This window comes from Dipodomys ordii, unplaced genomic scaffold (genome assembly GCF_000151885.1).
Source record: "Dipodomys ordii isolate 6190 unplaced genomic scaffold, Dord_2.0 Scaffold2, whole genome shotgun sequence".
Lineage (NCBI taxonomy): Eukaryota > Metazoa > Chordata > Mammalia > Rodentia > Heteromyidae > Dipodomys > Dipodomys ordii.
In genome coordinates, this window is record NW_012267218.1 from 34718534 (window position 1) to 34742515 (window position 23982).

The 23982-nt window shown below is 36.5% G+C and overlaps 1 protein-coding gene across 3 annotated transcripts in view; it reads right to left on the reverse strand.

Annotated features, from left to right (window-relative positions):
* Positions 1–2133: 2133 nt before the first annotated feature.
* The window catches only part of Pcnxl4 (pecanex-like 4 (Drosophila)), a 32138-nt gene continuing 10289 nt past the window's right edge, over positions 2134–23982 (reverse strand). For 2 of the 3 annotated variants that reach the window (XM_013017141.1, XM_013017160.1), the window contains exons 3-11: positions 17926–18105; positions 17321–17838; positions 15947–16047; positions 15721–15840; positions 12482–12842; positions 10372–10475; positions 6895–7931; positions 6099–6285; positions 2134–2937 (exon numbers count right to left, since the gene is read on the reverse strand). In XM_013017141.1, coding sequence (XP_012872595.1) covers positions 2686–2937; positions 6099–6285; positions 6895–7931; positions 10372–10475; positions 12482–12842; positions 15721–15840; positions 15947–16047; positions 17321–17838; positions 17926–18105 — 2860 coding nt within the window. In that variant the 3' untranslated portion in view covers positions 2134–2685. The remainder of the gene's footprint in view (positions 2938–6098; positions 6286–6894; positions 7932–10371; positions 10476–12481; positions 12843–15720; positions 15841–15946; positions 16048–17320; positions 17839–17925; positions 18106–23982) is intronic. The other variant, XM_013017150.1, reaches the window with a different exon arrangement.

Genomic DNA, 23982 nt, shown 5'->3' on the forward strand with positions numbered 1-23982 from the left:
TGTAGGACCTCAGGCTAGGTCCTGGGGCAGCTGGTTGGACCCCCATCTGAAGTGGAGGTGGGGAGCAAATCCACCAAGGAACCTATTCCTGTTGGGCCACCAATGAAAGGTTCCTTCATATCCATCCCAGGTGACCATGCAGAGGCAGGCAGGCACAGGAGAAAGATTATTATAAGGTTTATTAGAGGAGTCATATTTCCCCCAAGAGGGAACACATGGCACCTTTCACTATCCAGGTAACAGGAAAGTCTGGGGGCAGGAAGTGAGGTAGGTAGGAGCTCAGGTAGGTCTGGGCAGAGAGAGGGAGTGGCCAGCTGTAGGGCGGGAACTCCAGGTCTGGGAGGAGCTCATGTCTGGGTGGAGCTGAGGACCAAATGTGAGCATAATGCTTACAATCTTCAGCTTAACTTTTCTGGTGTATGACTGTGTGTCATGTATACAGTTAATGAGTAACTGATACTCAGGTTTAATTAGCCTTATCTATTCATTTTCTAGTTGTCCTCTTTTATTCATTTGTTGTGCCAGTTGGGGGGCTTGAACTCAGAGTCTGGGTGCTGTCCCTTAGCTTTTTCACTCACAGCTGGCACTCTGCGACTTGAACCACAGCTCCACTTCTAGCTTTTCACTGGTTTATTGGAGATAAAGTCTCATGGACTTTTCTGCCCAAGCTGGCTTTAAATTGCAATCCTCAGATCTCAGCCTCCTCAGTAGCTAAGATTACAGGCTTGAAATACCGTATTTGGTGTTTTTTTTTTTTAATCTTTTTTGACTAATTGTTATTCTACTTGTTATTCTACTTTTTTTTTTACTCTATAGATCACACTACAAGTCTAAAAAGCTTTAATCTGTGGGTAACACAAGGACCTTAGAACTCCTGCACCTCATAAGTACTATTATTTTGAGGTTTTTAACATTAAATGTATTCAAATTTTCAAAGTCACTTTATGTAGTCAATAATTATTTATACTTAACCATATTTTTATTTGTTTGCATTCTTTTACTCTGGGCTTTTGGAGGGTCATTTTCCTCTGAAGAATATCCTTTACGATTTTCTTTAGGTTTTCTTTTGAGACAGGGTTTTACTATGCAGCCCAGACTAGCATCAAACATAACTGTGTGGCCATGGTTGGTCATGAACTTGAATCCTCCTGCTGTCAACTCCCTCATCTCATGAGTTCTGGAATTATAGGCATACACCAACTTTTTGTGTACTTTTTTCTTATGATGTATTATAGTTTGGCTTTTTTCTGTGCCATGTTTGTATCTTGTGTAATTTGATATTCCTTAAAAATCTGAAGCTTGGAGTGTGTATCAGTGGTAGAACACCTCTTAGAATGTACAAGGCCCAAGGTTCAATCCTGAGAACTGAAGAGAAACCCATTCACTGAATTTTAAGCTTGATTTTTTTAGTTTATTGGAGATAAGAGTCTCACAGACTTTTCTGCCTGGGCTGGCTTTGAATTGTGATCCTCACATCTCAGCCTCCTGAGTAGCTAGGATTATAGGGGTGTGCCACCAGTGAACAGCTTTGATTTTTTAAAAACACTCTTGGATTTGACAATTGATTCTTCTTAATAATGACTAATTCTTTGTTCAAATTTTCAATCTTGTTTTGTATAGTCGAACATACAATACCAATTCTAGAGTCTATATTTAATAACACTATTATTTAGTCCCCTGTGGGTCTGTTTTCCTTTTGTCTTTGGATCAGGTTGTTTTGTCTCTTGCTGTTAACTTTCCATTACTGGAACAAATACCAGACACAATCAAATTAGAAAAGTTTTACTTTTGGTTCAGTTTTGAAGGTTTCAGTTCATGACCAAGTGACCTCATTGATCTGGGCTTGTAGCAGAGCAAAGCATTTTGTCTCAAGGAGACAGAGAAGTGCTAGCGTCCCTCTTATCCCCTATAAGGTCATGCTTGCTTCCAATGACCTAGAATCTCCACTAGGATCTCAAAGCTAAAGGGTTCCTCCATCTCCCAAAAGTGCCACTCAGGGGAACAAGACTTCAACATATAGGCTTCTAGAGGCCATTCCAGCTGAACTGTTGCTCATCCATCATTTTAAATGGCTTGTTCAACGTGAAATATAAAAACTAAAATGAACACAGAGGAAACATTTTATTGGAGATATTTTATTAAAAGTCTTTAAGGTTTCTGAATTGTATTATGATAAAAGTAATATATTGTATGGAAACATTTAGATCATACTAAATGTAAAAATAAAACAGTACAACATTTGAAAATACTACAAAATTATATTTCAAATAAATACATGTATACATTATGCTAAGCTTCAAAAGGATCCATTATCATTAAAAACACTGATAAGCATGCTTTTTATATAATTACATAGCTGCTGACTTAAGTAAGGCAAATCACCTATCAAACATCTAACAAAGCAATAAAAAATTTAGTAACTAATCTTAAATGTTTCTTAACTGTCAAAGCCTAAGATAATCTACAGAGCACAAATATTGGCCAATTAATTCTAGCTTTTATGTTGGACATAAGATTATTCTTACTGGTTTTTTAACCATTAAGATGGTCAAAGGAACCAATTTTAATGAGCTCTGCTTTCTCAGGCATCCTTGGGGCAACCAGGATGTTAGTGAGATGACAAAAAGGACATTGCCGCTTTGCATGTATCACCTCCTCTGATGCTGGCAGGTGAAAAGGGGCTCTCTAACACAAATGTATCGGGAGAGGTTTTGATGAAAACACTGGATATCCCAGGGGAGGATCGGCTGCTTGCACTGTGAGATTTCTTAGAAGTAGTTGATGGGCCTGGATGCTGTAGCGCTCCTCGTCATCATTGGTGGCGTAAAGCAATTCCCATGAGAGATTGGCCCACTGTCCTCTAACAGCTTCAGAATTTAACTTCCCAACTTGGATTAATAGTTCTTGAAGGGTAAGCACTCTGCCAGTGTAACCTCTCTTTAAAATGTAATAGGAGAGGGAGGAGAAAGAGAAAGGAGATTACATTTAGATTTTGTTTTTAGACTTTGGGCAAAAAACCCCATCACAGGTAAGCCTTCTTTCAAGGCTTTCAATATACACACAATGTACACACAATGCAATCCATGAGACTCTTATCTCCCAACTAACCACACAAAAGCAGGAAGTAGAGCTGTGGCTCAAGTGGTACAGAGTGCTAGCCTTGAGCACAAAAGCTTAGAGACAGTGCCCAGGCTCTGAGTTCAAGCCCCCAGGACTGACACACACGAAATTAGCTTATCTTTAGGATAAAAACAAGCTACTTATCTTTACGATAAAATTAATTTTATTACCTTAAAAACATTTAATCAACAGAATAGCAGTACCTAAATCCATTCCCAATGTTTTGATATATGGGGGTCTTCATCTTTAGCTAACGCATCTTCTTTTTTCCAATTTCTCTTTAGATCTCTTCTTTGAGCCACTTATTACTTAGGAATATGTTAATCTCCACATAGCTGTAACTTTGCTACATTTCTTTTATTTTGTTTAATTGTGGTGAGAAGATATATGAAGGATTACACTGATCCTTTTTGGTTTATTGAATGTGGATTGATCATGGATTACCCTGGAGAATGTTCTATGCGCACTGAATGTGTAAGGTGGGGTACTCCACAGATGTCTGTTTGGCATCATTGGGTTAGAGTGCTGCTCAGATCGGTTAATAATTTTTTGTTGATTTGTATATTTCTCTATATGATGCAAAGTGGGGTATGGAAGTCTACAGTTTTTTTCCTCTACATTTCTGTCAGTTTGTTTCTTCATGAATCTTGGTGCTAGTTGTATATATGTTTCAATAATTATTGTATTTAGAATGGGCTGATTCTTTTAGTAATAGTTTTTCTCTTAAAGTCTACCTTTTTTGTTATTAAAATATTCCAATTGCCTTGAGGTTGCTATTTTCAAGACAATCTTTTTATTTTAAACTTTGTTTTTGGATATAGAGTGTGTCTGATGTGGGCAGCATATAGTTGGATTGTGTTTGTCTATCTTTGCCGTTTATTTAGATTCTTTAATCCATTCCCATTTAATGTTCTTATTTACATATTTGACTTTTCCCAGCAATCTTTCTTCTGATTTATTCTCATTTAATATTATAATTGCTATAGTTAGATTTTATCTGTTATTTCCTTGTCTTCTGTCTCACCTTTATTTATTCCATTATGACTTTCTTTTACCTTAAGTAAATATTTTGTAACTGAAATTTCCTTTTAATGTTTTTTCCACTTCTCCAGCAATAGTCTCAGGTGTTTATCATGTTTTAACTTACTAACTCAATTTTTAATTTACAACTAACTTGAGTGAAACATAGAAATGTTACCTTTACATTGCTTTATTCTCTTTTCTTTTTGTGATATTGTTAGACATATTACTTTTATAAATGCTACAGACACAATAATATAGTTATAATTATTCATATAATTACATGTTCTGGATCTGGACACTCCTGGTTTAGAAGAGGAGCACTTAGTGGAGTGGAACAGGAACCACATGACTTTTATCTTGCCTCTTACCATGCAGAACTTCTGCCTTATGAGTAGGCAATCAGTATTCTCAGTGATAGCATGCCCAAGACAAAGCTTCTACCTTGTGCAAAGGGGTGGCTAGAAGGGAGTCTACTTGTTGACTTTAGCAACATGTAGCTAGAAACTGGATGAGAAAATGGTCCTCCTGAGAACACAGTCCTCCAGTAGGGAGCAGAAGGGAGAGAGAATCCTGTGACTTTGGTTGTTTTAGTCTGAATGGAGTTTCTCCCTTGATGAGGGGGGAGGCGGTGAGACTTGGCCCAACTACTGCTTTCTTGATGTCCTTTTTGGGATTTTCCAAAAAGGAATTTAATCTTCCAGAGTTAATGTTTCTTCATTTGCTTCATGCCTTTAGGATAATTTTTGGTACTTTAGTTCTTAATTTTTTTCCATTAGTTTTTCTTTGGGAGAGCATTTGTAGAGCTCCTAACCCTGTAATGCTAGATAGACTCAGAACTCACGACAGGGTTGAATCTTTCATATTGTGTAAAAATGACCTTTTAAGTATAATAAGAACAAGTATTTCATCTTAATTTAATCTTCAAGAATTAAATCTTTAAGTATAATAAGAACAAGCATTTAATCTTAACACCTTCTATTTGGAGTCTCTGAATACTTGCTGATTAGCTTTGTTTCAAATACAGTAGAGATGTCAGTAGTTTATTAGCAGTTTATTAGCAAGACATCCTGGCTCACACCTGCAATCACAGCTACACAAGAGGCAGAAATAGAGAGGATGGCAGTTGGAGACCAGGCTAGACAAAAGAGGTAGCAAGTTTTATCTCAATAAGTCAGTTTTGGAGGTAGGCAGGAAGATCTCACACTAGAGGCTGGTCTCAAGCAAAAACTGAGGCCCTATCTGGAAAAATCACCTAAAGCAAAAAAAAAAAATTAGAGCTAGAGGTGTGATTCAAGAGGTAAAACCTTGAACTCAAACCCTGGTGCTTTTGGGAATAAAATAGAAAACAAAGAATCCTCTATTTACAAATTAATTTCCTTTCAGGGAATTAAAAGCAAAGACATCATTCTTATACTTGAACTGGGCATCAGAATACAATCCATCTTGTTAAAGACTTTATAGCAAGTTACATGTACTTGACTTTCGGATTAGCTGTTGTACATAACAACTCATGGGCTAGGTGCTGTTCCTGAGCTCTTTTGCTCAAGGCTGGTGCTCTACCACTTTGATCCACAACTCCACTTCCAATTCTCTGGTGGTTAATTGGAGATGAGAGTCTCATGGGCTTGCCTGTCTGGACTGGCTTCAAACTGCGATCCTCAGATCTCAGCCTCTTGAGTAGCTAGGATACAAGCATGAGCCACCAGCACCCAACAAAGGTGTAGCCCAGGCTGGTCTTGAATTTGTGATCCTCCTGTGTGTGCTACCATGGCCAGCTATCTTGACCATAAACTTATGATTTTAAAGTCATGATTACAAATTTCCTGAAATTGTAACTGCTATAGAATTAACAGCTATAATGTTATATCATCTATCAGTTAGTTCAAATATTTTAGAACTGATTTCTAAGCTTTAGGGTTAACATATGAAAATTTAACAAATATTTTTAACCTTACCATATTAGGATCATACCCCAGAGAAAACAAGCATGGCTTTTCTTGTAAAACTGCTTCCTTCCATTTTTCATCAGATATTAAACCAATGCACCAGTCACTGTCATATTCTTCAAGGCAGTTGGCTAGTTCTTTAAAGTCTTCTATGGGACCTAAACTTGCTTTGTCAACCATTAGTTTCAGAGTATACCTAAAACAATGAAGACCCAAACAATTTTAAGATATTTTAAAATCAACTCATGATAAAATATTTTTTTCAATCTATATTTTTAAGACTTTGAATTGAAATAGTCTATATTTCAGATACAAAAGGTTGAGGGAGAAATGAAGCAGCTGAAGTGAAGAAATCCAGTAAGCCAGAGTACTTCACATAAAAAGCAAAGGAAGCAGCTGGGTGTCCATGACTCACACCTGTACTCCTCGCTATTCAGGAGGCTGAGATCTGAGGATCACAGAAGCTAGCCCAGGCAGGAAAGTCTATGAGACTCTAATATTTAGTTTAACCAACAAAGAGCAAGAAGTAAGTGGCAGAAGTGGCTCAAGAGGTAGCGTCCTAGCCTTGGGAGAAACAGCTAAGGGATAGGATGGGGCCTAGGCCCTGAGTTCAAGTCACAGTACTGATGACGACAACAACAAAAAGAAACAAAGGAAGCAGAAATTAACCAAGCTATAGATACATCATAAATAAACATGTTTTTCCTTTTTAAGAAAGTGATTTAAAACATTAGAGTCTTTTAGATAATTAAAAATGATTTTTGGGGGCCAATTATACAATTTGCATATAATCAAAATGGGTTACCTGAATGCTTTCAGAGCTAGTTGGAACAGTTCTGGCTTTTCTGTGAGCCAATCCAAGGCACTAGACCAGGGCAGAACACCATTGTAAACTCTTAATATATGACCAGGAGTTGGAGCCATATTGTCTATTCCAAATAAACTAAAATAACAAGTCATTACTATACGAACATACAAGTCTTTTAAAACTTTATCCTTTGCAATTTCTTCTAGTAAACTTGAGGCATTTTCTTTTGAGTAGAAACATTCTAATTGCCTTATAACAAATTGGTACCAGTCTTCTGGAAACACTGAGCTCATTTCCTTCACTTTAGAACTGGGCAAACAACTAGACATCCATTCTTGAGGTAAGCTCAATAAGTGAGAATGGGAACAAGAGAACTCTATCAGCGGGATATATGTCGTATTTCCTTGTTTGCCTTTGTCTACAGCAGGGTATCCTAACATAATTATTTTGAAAAGATCATTTTCAGGAACTGTGCCTGAGGGATGATCGCCAACTCTCTGTGAGTCCACTGATCCTGGAATAGGCAAATTTGTACCGGGTACAAATCTGAATTGATCTTTTTCTCCTTTTGTGATGGCAGGCTCATCATCAAAAATATTACCATCATCAGACCAGTCATTGAAAGTTTCAGAACTTGAACTATCTGGTTCTTCCAGGGATTTGGGATGAGGTTCACTGTTTAAAGCAGGCAAGGTTATTAGAGGTGTTTCCTTTTTACTTTCAGTTTTAGGAATATTCTCCTGCATCTTCGGCCTTTTGGAACAGTACTGAATAAGTGTCCACACAAGCACTTTGAGAAGGTCATCTTTAAATTCTTTTAAGTTGTCATGAGAATCAATGATTCCAGATAGGACATTCTTGGCATCAGAATATACTTTCACTGGCAAAACAGTACAAGGTGTCAAGATATTTCCAAAGTGCTCATTAAAGGAGCATATTTTTGTGTATTCTTCTTGCTCAAAAGCACCTTCAAATACTTCATCAACTCTTCGGGCTTCTATAGTATGACAGGTTGTTTCTTGCAATTCTAACCCCTAAAGAAGAAATAAAAAGTACTCGAGTTTTATGATTATTTATTATATTGAGAATGTTATTAGTTTGGTAAATGTCATAGATTTTCATCAAAAAACACAGAAAATGACAAAATTTCTTTAAGAGCTATACTTAATTTTTAAGTACAAAGGAGGTACTATTTAACAAAGCAGTTTATGAACACAGTGTCATCCCATTCATCATTCTCATTCTTCTTTGACCCACCCCTTCCATTACTTTCCTTAATTTTGTGGTATACTCCATGAGTTGAGTGCCTTCTCCCCCTAAGACCTATACTTAAACTTTATGCACTTTAAAAATGTATGAAGTTACACCCCTGACCATTTTTCTTTTGTTTTATTTGTTTTGGGTTTTTTTTTTTTTTTTGGCAGTACTGGGATTTGAACTCCGAATATTGTACTTACTCAGATTGCTTGCATGGCTATCACTTGAGCCATGCTTTTTGTTAGTAATTCTTGTACTTTTCTACCTGGAAAGGTTTTGAACTGTGACTCCAGATCTCAGACTACTGAGTGGCAAGGAATATACACATAAGCCACCAGCACCTAGCTAACACATTTGATGTTGGATAGAGAGATTAAAAATAATGTGGGGAGAGTGACAGAGGGCTAAGATCAATTAGAATATATCATAAATATGGGCAGTATAACAATGAAATCCTCCTCTGTATAACTAATGTAAAGCTAATAAAAACAAGAAAATACTATCACTATTCAAAAGAAATTATGGAAATTATATTTGAAATTGAACAAAAAACTTAATGGAATATAAATATAATTTTATAAGACTATATTGTCAAAATTGAATCATACATTAAATCTTTTAAGCAGGTGCTGGTGGCTGATGTCTGTCTCAGCTACTCAGGAAGCTGAGATCTGTGGACTGCAGTTTGATGCCACCCAGGCAGGAAAGTCTATGAGATTCTTCACCAAAAAAATAAGTGGAGCCATGGTTCAAGTGGTAGAGCAAAAAAAGCTTTGGAAAAAACCCCAACAACTCAGGAAGCTAGGCGCTGGTGGCTCATGCCTGTAATCCTAGCTACTCAGGAGGCTGAGATATGAGGATTGGGGTTCAAAGCCAGCCCGGGCAGCAAAGTCCGTGAGACTGTTATCTCCAATAAATAATCACGAAAGTGGAAGTTGCATTGAGCTGAAGAGCTGAGGGACAGCACTCAGGCCCAGAGTTCAAGCCTAACTGACAAAAAAAAAAAAAAAAAAAACTCAGGCATAGTGCTAAGGCACCGAGTTCAAGCCCCCACTCTCACTCTCTCTCTCTCTCTCTCTCACACACACACACACACAAAACCAAACAACAAAACCCTCCTAAAAAAAATTGCTTTTTTTTTTTTTTGGGTCCGGTCGTGGGGCCTGAACTCTGGGCCTGGGTGCTGTCCCTCAACTCTTCAGCTCAAGGCTAGCACTCTACCACTTGAGCCACAGTGCCACTTCCAGATTTTTTCTTTTTGCTTATGTGGTATTGAGGAATCGAGCCCAGGGCCTCATGCATACAAGGCAAGTGCTCTACCACTGAGCCACCTTCCCAGCCCCAAAATTGCTTTATTTTTAAAAGCACAATTAAAATTATAGGTTTGCCTTTCTACCTCACTTATATGAGAACAACAACATTATTCTACTGTATAGATTGTGCCAAAAAGTGACAGAATAAAGAATATAATTCAAAGGGAGAGCCAATAGATTTCTTGTCTCAATGTAGAGTGTAGAAGTAAAAGAAAGAGTCAAGCATAACTCCAAAATGGTACACTTTCTGCAAGGACTTCTAGGAATGAGAACACTGATGTAATGAAGTCAAGGAAAAAGAGAACCAGGAAAGGAGAGTAAAGAGTAATCTATGAAGCAAGAGAGAAGAACTGTGTCAAATGCTGCTGACAGTTGAAGAAAGACGAATCTAAGAGTAGATATTGAGTAGCAATGTGACAGTCAGTGATGACCTTGACAAGAACAGTATCATTGGAGTAATATCCAGGAGTAAAATCCTGGAGTAAGGAACAGGAAAATGAAATAAGAGATAACATAGTAAGGAATTTTACTCTTAAAGGAGAAAAACAGGTACAGATAATAGGGTGGGAAGATGGTTTTATTAAGCTGAAAAAGCCTTTATGATATGAGCTAGCCATTATTGATTCGTGTTTTTGAGATGTTCTGCTGGATATGGCTAACAAGAATAGGACTGAAAGAAAAGGAAAAAAGGTATGTTTTGTTATCATGCTCAATTATGTAATCAGTACTAGTGAGCTATCAATATATGTTTATTGAAATAGACCTTTAAAAGCCAATAGGTGTTTTCACAAGAAAGTGAAAGAATTTCTTATGGGATTATCTGATGTGTAAATATGTGTATATAACAAATAAAAATTTACATATATATTATAAAATAGGAAAGAAGTTTCAAATGTACATTGACCTTAATGTTAATACAGCAATAAGTATAGCCACATTCAAGAATCATTATCCATATCAGACGATCCTGAAAACGGCCCATGTAATGAGATCCAGGTAAGAGGATACCTAAAACAAAATAGAAAAATATGAAAAAAAGTGGTTTTGCCATATGAATCTTCAAAACTGATGACACGTCTAGAACTGACTCCTATCTTTGATTCTCTAATTAGGTTAGTAACAAAAACAACCATTAATTGCCTATCAGGAGGCATTAAGTAAGCGTTGTATAAGCAGTAGGAACAGCTTACATATATATTTCTAAATATATGTACATATTATCATATATAAAATATATATAGCTTTTCCAGATAAACAAAAATTAGAACTTGAATAAAATGGTAAGTACATGTGAAGTATAGTAGGAAACAAAGTATAAGCCAATTTAAGGCTGATTTGAAACAGTTTGGATCTTTTTAGTATACATGTATATAAATAACATTGTTTTGTGGTTTTAAATTTTTACATAAACTTCTTATATTTTGCAATGTAAAGCACTTTTTGTGGCCAGTCCTGGGGCTTGAACTTAGGGCCTGGGTGCTGTCCCTGAGCTTCTTTGTGCCCAAGCACCATTTCCAACTTTTTCTTAATAGTTTATTGGAGATGCGAGTGTCACAGACTTTTCTGCCCAGGCTGGCTTAGAACCAGGATCCTTAGATCTCAGCCTCCTGAGTAGCTAAGATTACAGGCATGAGCCACAGCTTGTAAAGCATTTTTTGAATTTAGTTTTTTTTTTCAACATCCTATCTCTGTGATTTATTCAGGTAAGCTGCAAACAGTTCAAGTTCATTCATTGTAACTGCTGTTGATAATTCATTATATGAATATAGTTGAACCTTTATCTACTTGTTGATATATACTTTAGAGGCTTCCATTTTTTGCTACTTGAAATAATGCTACAGAAATAATCTTTGTGCAAGCCTACTCCTTTCACATAGTTAGCATATTTAACAGAAGAGGGCTGTCTGCTATCCTTCCAAAGCTCTGCCTACAGGCTGGACATTGGCTGGTATTTTGGAACCATCAAACCTGCTAAGAATCTTCCATTGTGCTTGACTGAGCAAACAATAGAAACATACTGAACATCTGCTTTGTTTTTTAAAAGCCTAATATTGGAGTATTATAGAGAGTGTCTATAAGCCAGCTAGTTTTTACTCTTTATGCTACTATATCTACTTGACATGAACTCATTATAAATTTTGAGTGTAAAGGTGTTTTTATGTTTCACTGGAGGTCCTGTAAACTTAATTAATGAAAGAAAATGTTTGTTTTTTAACTGTCAAATCAGGCCAACCACAATGGCTTAAGTCTGTAATCCGAGCTACATGGGAGATGGAGAGATGAAGTCTTGGCAAAATAATGTCTGCTGGACTATTTAGCTGGGTGAGGTGCTGTGAGCCCATTTTCTAAGTGACACAAGGAAGAACAAATATAAGAGCATTGCAACTGCTGTTGATAATTCACTGTATGAACTAGTATGCCTAGGCTGGCCTGGGTATAAGGTGAGACTGATTAAATAACCAACACAAAAAGGGGCTGGCAGATGTCGAGCGCTGGTGACTCATACCTGTAATATCGTGGTTCAGTGCCAGCCCAGGCAGAAAAGTACCCATGAGTCTCTTATCTCCAATTAACCACTCTCCAAAACCGGAAGCGGCTCTGTAGCTCAAGTGGTAGAGCACCAAACCTTGAGCACAAAGAGGCTCAAGGACAGTGCCCAGGCTCTCAGTTCAAGCCCCACAACCTCCAAAAAAAAAAAGAGGGAGGGACTACCTGGCAGAGTGGTACAGCACCTGCCTAGCAAGTATGAGGCCCTGAGTTTAAACCCCAGTACTACCAAAAATAGTCAAGTCACCTGAATGAAAAATTTCCCTAAGGATTACTTTATAACTTCAGCTTAAATTAAGAAGCAAGCAATAAAATTCAATTTTGTACTTCATTTATGTGGTACACATACATGTACAATACTTGTACACATGTGTACAAGTATTGGAATGTATTATATGGTTGGATCACTGTTTATCTCCTTTTTTACATACTTAAATATACGTTAGTAAGTGAGGTCATTTACTCACCTAAACTCCCAGCTGCCATTGCAGTTTGCAATGCAGCGGCCAGCCTGGGGACCATCTGGCAGTAATACACTGTGTCTGTACACACACATGCGGCAGTACCTACTGCTCCTGGCCAACTCTGAATAGGTCGGGGAAACCCCACCAAGAACACAGGCAGGGTGAAGAGGGGGAGTAAGGGAGAAGAGAGTAATGCAGAAAAAGCTATGATGACCAACATAAATGGAGAGAAGATTGTGTTGAGTAAACACAAAGTGGTAGCTGATTTTCGATGTTTTTTTTCTGTCCATGATGCCCAAAGTACAGTCACAGCAAACTGCAATTTAGAGATAAACTGAATCAAGCGATCACGAAAGATACCAACCTGTAGAAACAGAAAAGTTATTTCTTTTTAAAATTTTTCATGATTTTCATGAATTTTCAAGACTGCATTAAACATATATAATTTTATTATTTCCCCAAATATTTTGTGGGAAATAGCCCTTACATGTATTCTTTATTAAAACTTTCTACAACCATAAATTTAACATATATGACTATAGGTAAGAAAGTAAGAAATGTAAGCTGGGTACTGGTAGCTAGAGCCTATAATCTTAGCTACCTTGGGAGACTTGAGTGTGGTTCTATGCAAGCCCGGCACACATGTGAGACCCTTTCTCAACTGATGGCTGGATGCAGTAGCATGTACCTGTTATACTACTTAAGTAGGAAGCTAGGATTGGGAGGATTGTGGTTCCAGGCCAGCCTATTTAGAAAACCTAGAGACTTCATCTCAACATAGAAAGCTGGCTGTAGTGGCACATGCCTGTCATCTCACTTTTTATGGGAAGCCTAAATATGCAGATTGTATTCTTGGGGTATGCCACATAAAAACAAAACAAAACAAAACAACAACAGACTATCTCAAAAATAACTAGTGAAAAGAAGGATGGATGTGTAGCTTGGGGATAGAGCACCTGTCTAACAAGCACAGATTCCCAAGTTCAAACCCTACTAAGCACCCCCCCCCCAAAATAAGTAACATTAAAGAAAATGATATAGTACTTACTACCTATACTTTAAAGGTGAAAAATATATGTCAACAAATCCACGTATCCATGCGTGCATGTGTATCTTACAAATAGAGATGACATAAAATACTAGCTACTCACACATGTAATCCTAGCTACTCAGGAAGCTGAGTAAGCCAATCTGGCCGGAAAATCCATGAAACTTATCTCTAATTAACTACCAAAAGGCCAGAAGTGGAACTGTGGCTCAAGTGGTAGAATGTTTGCCTTGAAAAAAAAAAAGCTCAGACAGTGCTCAGGCCCCGAGTTTAAGACCTAGGATTGGCACAAAACAAACAAAACAAAAAAGATAAACAGCCACTGAATTCTATAACATGGAAAGAATTGTAGTGTATGATCAATAGGATTTATGTCAGACACATAAGATTGGTTTAATAACCAAAAATCTAAGTTGGGTGCTGGTAAGCTCATGTCTAGCTCATGAGGAGGCTGAGATCTAAGAACCAAGGCTTAAAGACAGCTAATGCAGAAAAGTCCATGAGGCTCTTATCTACAATTAACCAGCAAAAAGCAAGAAATGAAGGTGTGGTTCAAGTGTTAAAGCAACACTTCCAGTAAAAAAAAAAAAAAAAGTGAAAGCACAAGGCTCTGAGCTCAAGCCCCTATACTGGCACCAAAAAACCCCATAATGAAACATAATAACAACAATAAAAACCCCACAAAGACAAATGACAGTGAGTACATTAAAAAGATGCATCACTAGCAATCAGAGAAATGTAAATGAAAATCATAACAGGAATAGTTAGTTTATACCACTGAGTATGGCTACAATGAAAAGGGAATCCTCATACACTGCTAACAGGACTATAAAAAGGTACAATCTGGGGCTGGGAAGGTGGGGCAGTGGTAGAGTGCTTGCCTTGCATGCATGAGGCCCTGGGCTTGATTCCTCAGCACCACTTAAGCAGAAAAAGCCAGAAATGGTGCTGTGGCTTAAGTGGTAGAGCACTAGCCTTGAACTGAAGAGCTGAGGGACAGTGCCCGGGCCCAGAGTTCAGGCCTGACTGACAAACAAACAAACAAAAAATAGGTACAGTCTCTTGCCTGTAATCCTAGCTACTCAGGAGGCTGAGATCTGAGGATTGTAATTTGAAGCCAGCCCAGGCAGGGAAGTCCCTGAGATTCTTAATTCCAATAATCCATTCAGAAAAAGCTGGATGTAGTACTGTGGCTCAAGTAATATAGTGCTAGCCTCAAGCAAAAGAAGTTCAGGGTTAGCTGGGTGCCAGTGGCTCACGCCTATAATCCTAGCTACTCAGGAGGCTGAGATCTGAGGACTGCGGTTCAAAGCCAGCCTGGGCAGGTAAGTCCGTGAGACTCTTATCTCCAATAAACCACTAGAAAATCGGAAGTGGTGCTATGGCTCAAGTGGTAGAGCTCTCCTTGAAGAGCACAGGGACAGCGCCCAAGCCCAGAGTTCAAGCACCATGACAGACCAAAAAAAAAAAGAAAAGAAAAAAAAGCAGTTCAGGGTTGGGTAGGCCCTGAATTCAAGCCCCAGAACGGGCACTAAAAACAGGTACAGTCCTTGTATAAGACTATTGCAGCACCCTGGACTGTTAAATATGGAATTACTACATGACCAAAAATTCCATCCATGGTAATGTATATTCAAAAGAAATAAATACATGTTCATCTAAAAACATATATTGACATATTCATAGCAATATTCTCAACTATAAAATGTAAAAACAAAACCTAAATATCTGCTATCATCTGATGATTAAGTCAACCAAATGTGGCATATCTATGCAATGGAATATTATTTGGAAGTTAAAATAATTAAATAATGATACATCTTATAGGAACGGATGTTTGGAATATATAAATGAAAACCAGTAGATGCAGAAGACTACATATTACATAATATTTCATTCAGGTGAAATGCAGGTAAGTGGTTGTTGGATCTGGAGTAGGTATGAATAGAGAGTGGGAATGAGGATTAACTCTTAATATATGTCTCTTCTGAGGATTTAAAAATTATTCTAGTAACTGTAACCCCTCTGTACATCACCTTTACAATAACATTAAAAAATAAAATGTTCTAAAATTAAATTGAGATGGTAGAAAAATGATGACTATATACAACTTTACAGTATATATTAAATGGATAATTTTATAATGTGAAATATGTTTCAACAAAGCTAACACTTGTTAAAAAAATACAGTTACCAACAAGAGTCTGATTCCTGTATTCAGACTTCTGTTCCACCATGAGTCTGCACTGGAGAACAAGTGCACTGCTGATACAATGACGGTCTCCAATAAAGCATGTTCTGTATTCTGCCAGACCTGCCATATGCAAATTATCCTGTTATTGGGTAGAGTCTGCTAATACAAGCAAACTTAAAGAAAAACTTAAAAACTGGAAAGCACTATTAAATGCAATTAGGATTACCATTCTAAAAGCTCTTGTGAATCCAATGGAAATAGACACAGAGTGTAATCCTTGTAAGGAACTATCCAGTGAAAGAAATGCTATCATAGCAAAAGGTGATACTAAAAACAAACAAAAGAGGTGAGTTTAAAGTAAGGCACTTTCTTCTACCATATTTTAAGTTGTCACAATCATATTAAGCAATTAACTAAAGAACTTTAACAAAAACATTAACTCCAGTAGCTCAGCAAATGGGAGTGAAGATTGACAAATGGGACTGCATCAAGCTTAAAAGTTTGTGCACAGCAAAGGACAGCCATTAGACTGCAAAGACAGCTCCAGGAGAGGCTTTGCCAGCTATACATTTGACAAGATGTATTACCATATTTGTACATCTGACAAGATGTGTTACCAAATATATACATCTGAAAAGTTGCATAACCAGAATATACAGGAGTTTAAAATACTAAACTCCCAAATCAGTAATCTAATTGATAAACTGGATAAGCTCAACAGATTCTTCTCAGAAGTACAAATGGCCAATGAATACATGAAGAAATGCTCAACATCTCTGACCCTAAAGGAAACACAATCAAAATGACATTGAGATTCAATCTTACTCCAGTCAGAATGGCCATGTCAAGAACATAAGCAACAAATGTTGGCAAGGATGTGGGAAAAAGGAACCCTAAGATACTGTTGATGGGAATGTAAACCAGTGTAACTACTATGGAAATGAATATAGAAGCACCTCATTGAGACTTGAAAACACAATCCAGCAATACCACTTGGGCATTTTTATCAGAAGGAATCTAAGTCATGATATAATCAAGGCACTTGTACACCCACATTCATTGCAGCAGTATTACATGTGTATGTATACATATATTTGCTCTATATATTTATATAAAATATCTATATATCATACATATATACATATATATATATATGATCAAACTGACTAACCAGTATACATGGTTTAGCCATGTATAAACCCCTATGAACAACCAACATGCATTTAACAAAAGTAAGTATTAGAAAGCAGAAACATGTCCTGGGATATAAGTACTAGTGGGATGGTGAATATAGTATATATATATATAGTATATTTAGGTACATGTGTGAAAAAGGAACAAGGAAACATGTAGACTGCTTTAAAAAGAGGGAGGTGAGAGGAAGGAAAATGATGGAGTGATTCTGATCAAGATACACTGTCTTGCATACATAAATGGACATGTTAAAAATGAAATACCCTTATGCAAGTGACTGATACAAACATAAAAAGAAAAATCACTTGTATGCAGTATACTACTACACAAATGGGAATTTAATCATACTTAAAAAATATTTCCAAGATAGTTTATAACACAAGATTAGGTGCTTTTATCTCCCTACCTAGGGTTAGCAAAATCCGTCTGACAACACCAATCTTCAGAAGGTTTGTTTGCTTCTCTAAGAATATAGTCACAGTTGTATGCACATCCTTTGGATAGAAAGGGTTTCGGAAAATTCCAAAGATATAGACACTCTGAATTTCCCTAAGTATCCATAGTATTATAAGTATTACCACCAAAATATAGCCAATAGTAGCTTGGAAGCTGTTTTTGGAAATCTGTGAGAAACCAGCAAAATGATGTAGCAAGCTTGTTTCTAAAAGAGCCACGACTAAAATAATGATGTACATGAGGCACTGCTTCCATGTAAACTGTTTTTCTGAATCCCCAGGGAAAGGCTGAGATTTGTTTTCTACTCTGTGTCTGGTCACACTGTGTTTGAAGACAATACTCATGTCACTCAGGTTAAGGCTCAGTAAGAATCCAAGTCCAGTCATGAAAAGAACCACACCAACAGTGCTGGGAATGAAATATGATGTTACAGCTGTTCCAGCAGAAATGGTAAACATTACCAATAACCTAGAGAAAGAAAGAAGGGATTTACTAGAAAAGAAACATATTCTTTAGGAAATTTATATAAAATTTCAGTATTAAAAAAAAGTTTACCTCAGGCGGGTTGACATAGGTGAGCCTCCAAGGCCAAACTGTAAAACTTGTTCCACTGCCCATAAGAAAAGTGCGTCAGGCGGGGGCAGAGTCCCGAGTGCCCACAGAAAGGGCAAAAATATAAACAAGATGTGTAAAATCTGATTCATTTGTTCTAGAGCTGGAATATTTACAACAAATCTACAAGAAAAAGGAAAACATTTAAGTCATATAAAAATGCACAAAAGACAGAGAGAGAGGGGAAAAAAACCATTAGAGAAAGGTCCTCGTCCTAACTTTCAAACAATCTAGACATATTTGACACTACCTCGATTATGTGCAAACTGCAGAGGACATATGGATGTAAGTGTGCAAAAAACATTTTTTAAAAGCCATCATTGCATTGTGATATAACTGAACAGAGGGATTTGGAAAACATCTGTGAATTTTAAGAATTTAAAACTGCAAGTAACTTCGGGAAAAGCCAACAAGCATTCATACATTAGTAGGTGGCAAAAAAAATAAAGGTCTTGCCTTCTTCCTATTCTCTGTATTATTCTGTCCTCTTCTCAGATCTCAAAATCTGATGTAACAAGAGGCAATCTTACCATTTTGTACAAGCAAGAGTGTGGTTTTCAGAACATAGACTTTTACAATTATAATCTCCTTACAGAGGAGGACTAGCTGCCTCTATGGTAAATAGACACTGACACGCAGTACTTAACTTTATAGTTAAATGTAAAATTATTAAAATTGCTTCAAATAATTTAATAAAAAATTAAAGCATAGGAAAAAAAGCTGAATCAATATGTTGTCAATATTATGGACTAAGGTTAACTAAACACTGTGTCCAGAGACCAATAGGGTCAGTATGGATTACTAAAGACTTTCAAAAAGAAAAGTCCAAAATTGATAGCATAATTGTACTTGGATACCCAAGCTTCAAAGAGAAAGACAACTTCTGTAATATTTACCTAGTTAAAGGTTTGTTGAAGCAAATGTATAACAATTAGGAATATAATAATGATATAGACATGTGTCTACCCAGAAATACCAAGGCTGTAGCAAGTTAGAGTACCTTCAAATTGTTATAGTGGAGAATTAATGAGCACAAAGTAAATAATGTGATACTAAATTAGAGGACAATATTTTCTGTAATTTTAGAGTTCATTTCATTCTAAGAAGAAAACACTCAAGTAACACCAACAACAAAAATCAAGCCACACATTAAGCCACAAGAAAGTCAAGGAAAACATGCAGATTTGTACAGTTTTAAAAGACAACACTCCTCTTACACACTCATAGGATTTGTGTAAAAATAATGCAAATTCAGGAAATTTACCAAAATTAGGTCTATCCTTAATCTTTTTGTTCTTAAATAAGGAAAAGCACAATATAAACAGTATCTTTATAAACAATTATAAGGATATTGGACATCAATTCACAAGTAAATTTAAGTATACCAAGTAAAACATATTTGTTTCTTGCATATATAACATAGTCTCAATTAGATGATTACTGTGGTTTTTTATGGAGAAAATGTTTAAAACTAATGTTTCTGATGACATAATAGGAAATTTTCTAGAGTAAAAAATGTCAGTCCTGAAGGGCACCGGTGGCTCATGCCTGTAATCCTACCTACTCAAGAGGCTGAGATCTGAAGATCATGGTTCAAAGCCACCCCAGACAGGAAAGTCTGTGAGACTCTTCTCCAATAAACCACCAGAATAAACTGGAAGTGGTGCTGTAGCTCAAGTGGTAGACTGCTAGCCTTAAGCTGAAGAACTGAGGGACAGCGCTCAGGCCCAGAGTTCAAGCCCCATGACCAAAAAAAACAAAAAACAAAAAACAAAGTCCTTAAGAAAAAAGTTTCTATTATTATTTTTTATTGTCAAGGTGAGGTACAGAGGGGTTAGTTACATAAGTAAGGTAATAAGTACATTTCTTGTCAAACTTGTTACCCTGAAAAAAGTTTTGAACCTAACAACTATAAAAATATTTCAAATTCTGAACATTAAGATTCGTATGCCATTAGTCTGTATAGTGCCTAAAAGGATGTAAATGTATATCATTTAGCCAAATAACTCCTGAGAGTCTCTGAGCTAAGCATCTAAATTTAATTCATGCTTGTGTTTACAAAATGTACAAAATCATTTAAAACTATATACAGTCTCTCTATATATACTTTTAAAGTAAGGGGAGAGAGAAATTTCATAAACTATGGGATGCAGCTCTCTAATTTTCTTTTAAATCTTCTTAAATAAACCCAAGGAACAATTTGATATTTCTGCCCACTCTCCATAATTGAAGAGTGGGTGCATTTTATACATGGTTTAACTACATTGTGTCATCTCAATTTTTTTTATTTAGGTGTATTTTTCTGAAAATGAAATAAGAGGTAAACTGATCATTTTATTCTTTAGAATAGATATGGGTGCCAGGTTTTGGAGGCTCATACCTATAATTCTAGCTACTCAGGAGGCTGAGATCTGAAGACTGTTTCAAAGCCAGCATGGGCAAAAAAGTCTGTGAGACTATTATCACCAGTAAACTATTCAGAAAGAGCTAGAAGTGGTGCCATAGCTCAAGAGATAGAGCACTAGCCTTTAGAAAAAGAAGCTCAAAAATAGTGCCCAGGCTTTGAGTTCAAGCCTAAGACTGGCACAAAAAAAAATATGGGGCTGCCTTGGTCTTTTAGATATTGTAAAAATAATCACCATAACTATCAAACGTTAACCATTAAAACAGTATATTAAATTGAACAATTTAGAATTAGAAATATTTTATGTTCTTTCATTACAGAGGAGTAATGTGAAAATCTAAAGTAACAAAATAAAAAATTAACTGATTTCTTAAAATTAAAGAGCTTAGGGCTCTAAATACAAAGATATATTGTCAATGGGTATATAATTCCTAATTTCAAATGTAGTATAATGAGATAGCAACTTAAGAATTTATGTTCTGAAAATAATGTTAGCAACTTGAATCTTACAAAGAAGAAAATGTACACACACCTGACCTCATTTTTTTACTGCTAATTTTTAAAAAATCAAGCATTTACTTGTAGTATATCTTATAGTTAGTAAATGGTGTTAACATTAATAAACCAATTATAAGCCAGGAACTACTTATTCATGCCTATAATACTTGCTAGTCAGGAGGCTGAGACTTGAGGATCTTGGTTTGAAGCCAGTTCAGGCAGAAAAATCCAAGAGCCTATTCCAATTAATGAGCAGCATGCTGGACTGGATTAGGTAGAGAATTATATATTGGTATTACATTGCCCTATCAACCACAATGTAGTTCAATTAGATATGAAGAAACAGGAACAGAAGCTGGAGGTCAGTTTCAGCATATAAAGTATCCTAAGTATTTTTAAATGTTTTTTTTGTTTGGGCTTCCATAACAAAATACAAAAGGCAGGTGGCATGGTTAAAACAACAGAAATTTATTTTCTCACATTTGTGGAGGTTGGAAGTGCAGATCACAATGCCAGGGCTGGGAAGGTGGCTCAGTGGTAGAGCGCTTGCCTTGCATGCATGAGGCCCTGGGCTTGATTCCTCAGCACCACTTAAGCAGAAAAAGCCAGAAATGGTGCTGTGGCTTAAGTGGTAGAGCACTAGCCTTGAACTGAAGAGCTGAGGGACAGTGCCCGGGCCCAGAGTTCAGGCCTGACTGACAAACAAACAAACAAAAAATAGGTACAGTCTCTTGCCTGTAATCCTAGCTACTCAGGAGGCTGAGATCTGAGGATTGTAATTTGAAGCCAGCCCAGGCAGGGAAGTCCCTGAGATTCTTAATTCCAATAATCCATTCAGAAAAAGCTGGATGTAGTACTGTGGCTCAAGTAATATAGTGCTAGCCTCAAGCAAAAGAAGTTCAGGGTTAGCTGGGTGCCAGTGGCTCACGCCTATAATCCTAGCTACTCAGGAGGCTGAGATCTGAGGACTGCGGTTCAAAGCCAGCCTGGGCAGGTAAGTCCGTGAGACTCTTATCTCCAATAAACCACTAGAAAATCGGAAGTGGTGCTATGGCTCAAGTGGTAGAGCTCTCCTTGAAGAGCACAGGGACAGCGCCCAAGCCCAGAGTTCAAGCACCATGACAGACCAAAAAAAAAAAGAAAAGAAAAAAAAGCAGTTCAGGGTTGGGTAGGCCCTGAATTCAAGCCCCAGAACGGGCACTAAAAACAGGTACAGTCCTTGTATAAGACTATTGCAGCACCCTGGACTGTTAAATATGGAATTACTACATGACCAAAAATTCCATCCATGGTAATGTATATTCAAAAGAAATAAATACATGTTCATCTAAAAACATATATTGACATATTCATAGCAATATTCTCAACTATAAAATGTAAAAACAAAACCTAAATATCTGCTATCATCTGATGATTAAGTCAACCAAATGTGGCATATCTATGCAATGGAATATTATTTGGAAGTTAAAATAATTAAATAATGATACATCTTATAGGAACGGATGTTTGGAATATATAAATGAAAACCAGTAGATGCAGAAGACTACATATTACATAATATTTCATTCAGGTGAAATGCAGGTAAGTGGTTGTTGGATCTGGAGTAGGTATGAATAGAGAGTGGGAATGAGGATTAACTCTTAATATATGTCTCTTCTGAGGATTTAAAAATTATTCTAGTAACTGTAACCCCTCTGTACATCACCTTTACAATAACATTAAAAAATAAAATGTTCTAAAATTAAATTGAGATGGTAGAAAAATGATGACTATATACAACTTTACAGTATATATTAAATGGATAATTTTATAATGTGAAATATGTTTCAACAAAGCTAACACTTGTTAAAAAAATACAGTTACCAACAAGAGTCTGATTCCTGTATTCAGACTTCTGTTCCACCATGAGTCTGCACTGGAGAACAAGTGCACTGCTGATACAATGACGGTCTCCAATAAAGCATGTTCTGTATTCTGCCAGACCTGCCATATGCAAATTATCCTGTTATTGGGTAGAGTCTGCTAATACAAGCAAACTTAAAGAAAAACTTAAAAACTGGAAAGCACTATTAAATGCAATTAGGATTACCATTCTAAAAGCTCTTGTGAATCCAATGGAAATAGACACAGAGTGTAATCCTTGTAAGGAACTATCCAGTGAAAGAAATGCTATCATAGCAAAAGGTGATACTAAAAACAAACAAAAGAGGTGAGTTTAAAGTAAGGCACTTTCTTCTACCATATTTTAAGTTGTCACAATCATATTAAGCAATTAACTAAAGAACTTTAACAAAAACATTAACTCCAGTAGCTCAGCAAATGGGAGTGAAGATTGACAAATGGGACTGCATCAAGCTTAAAAGTTTGTGCACAGCAAAGGACAGCCATTAGACTGCAAAGACAGCTCCAGGAGAGGCTTTGCCAGCTATACATTTGACAAGATGTATTACCATATTTGTACATCTGACAAGATGTGTTACCAAATATATACATCTGAAAAGTTGCATAACCAGAATATACAGGAGTTTAAAATACTAAACTCCCAAATCAGTAATCTAATTGATAAACTGGATAAGCTCAACAGATTCTTCTCAGAAGTACAAATGGCCAATGAATACATGAAGAAATGCTCAACATCTCTGACCCTAAAGGAAACACAATCAAAATGACATTGAGATTCAATCTTACTCCAGTCAGAATGGCCATGTCAAGAACATAAGCAACAAATGTTGGCAAGGATGTGGGAAAAAGGAACCCTAAGATACTGTTGATGGGAATGTAAACCAGTGTAACTACTATGGAAATGAATATAGAAGCACCTCATTGAGACTTGAAAACACAATCCAGCAATACCACTTGGGCATTTTTATCAGAAGGAATCTAAGTCATGATATAATCAAGGCACTTGTACACCCACATTCATTGCAGCAGTATTACATGTGTATGTATACATATATTTGCTCTATATATTTATATAAAATATCTATATATCATACATATATACATATATATATATATGATCAAACTGACTAACCAGTATACATGGTTTAGCCATGTATAAACCCCTATGAACAACCAACATGCATTTAACAAAAGTA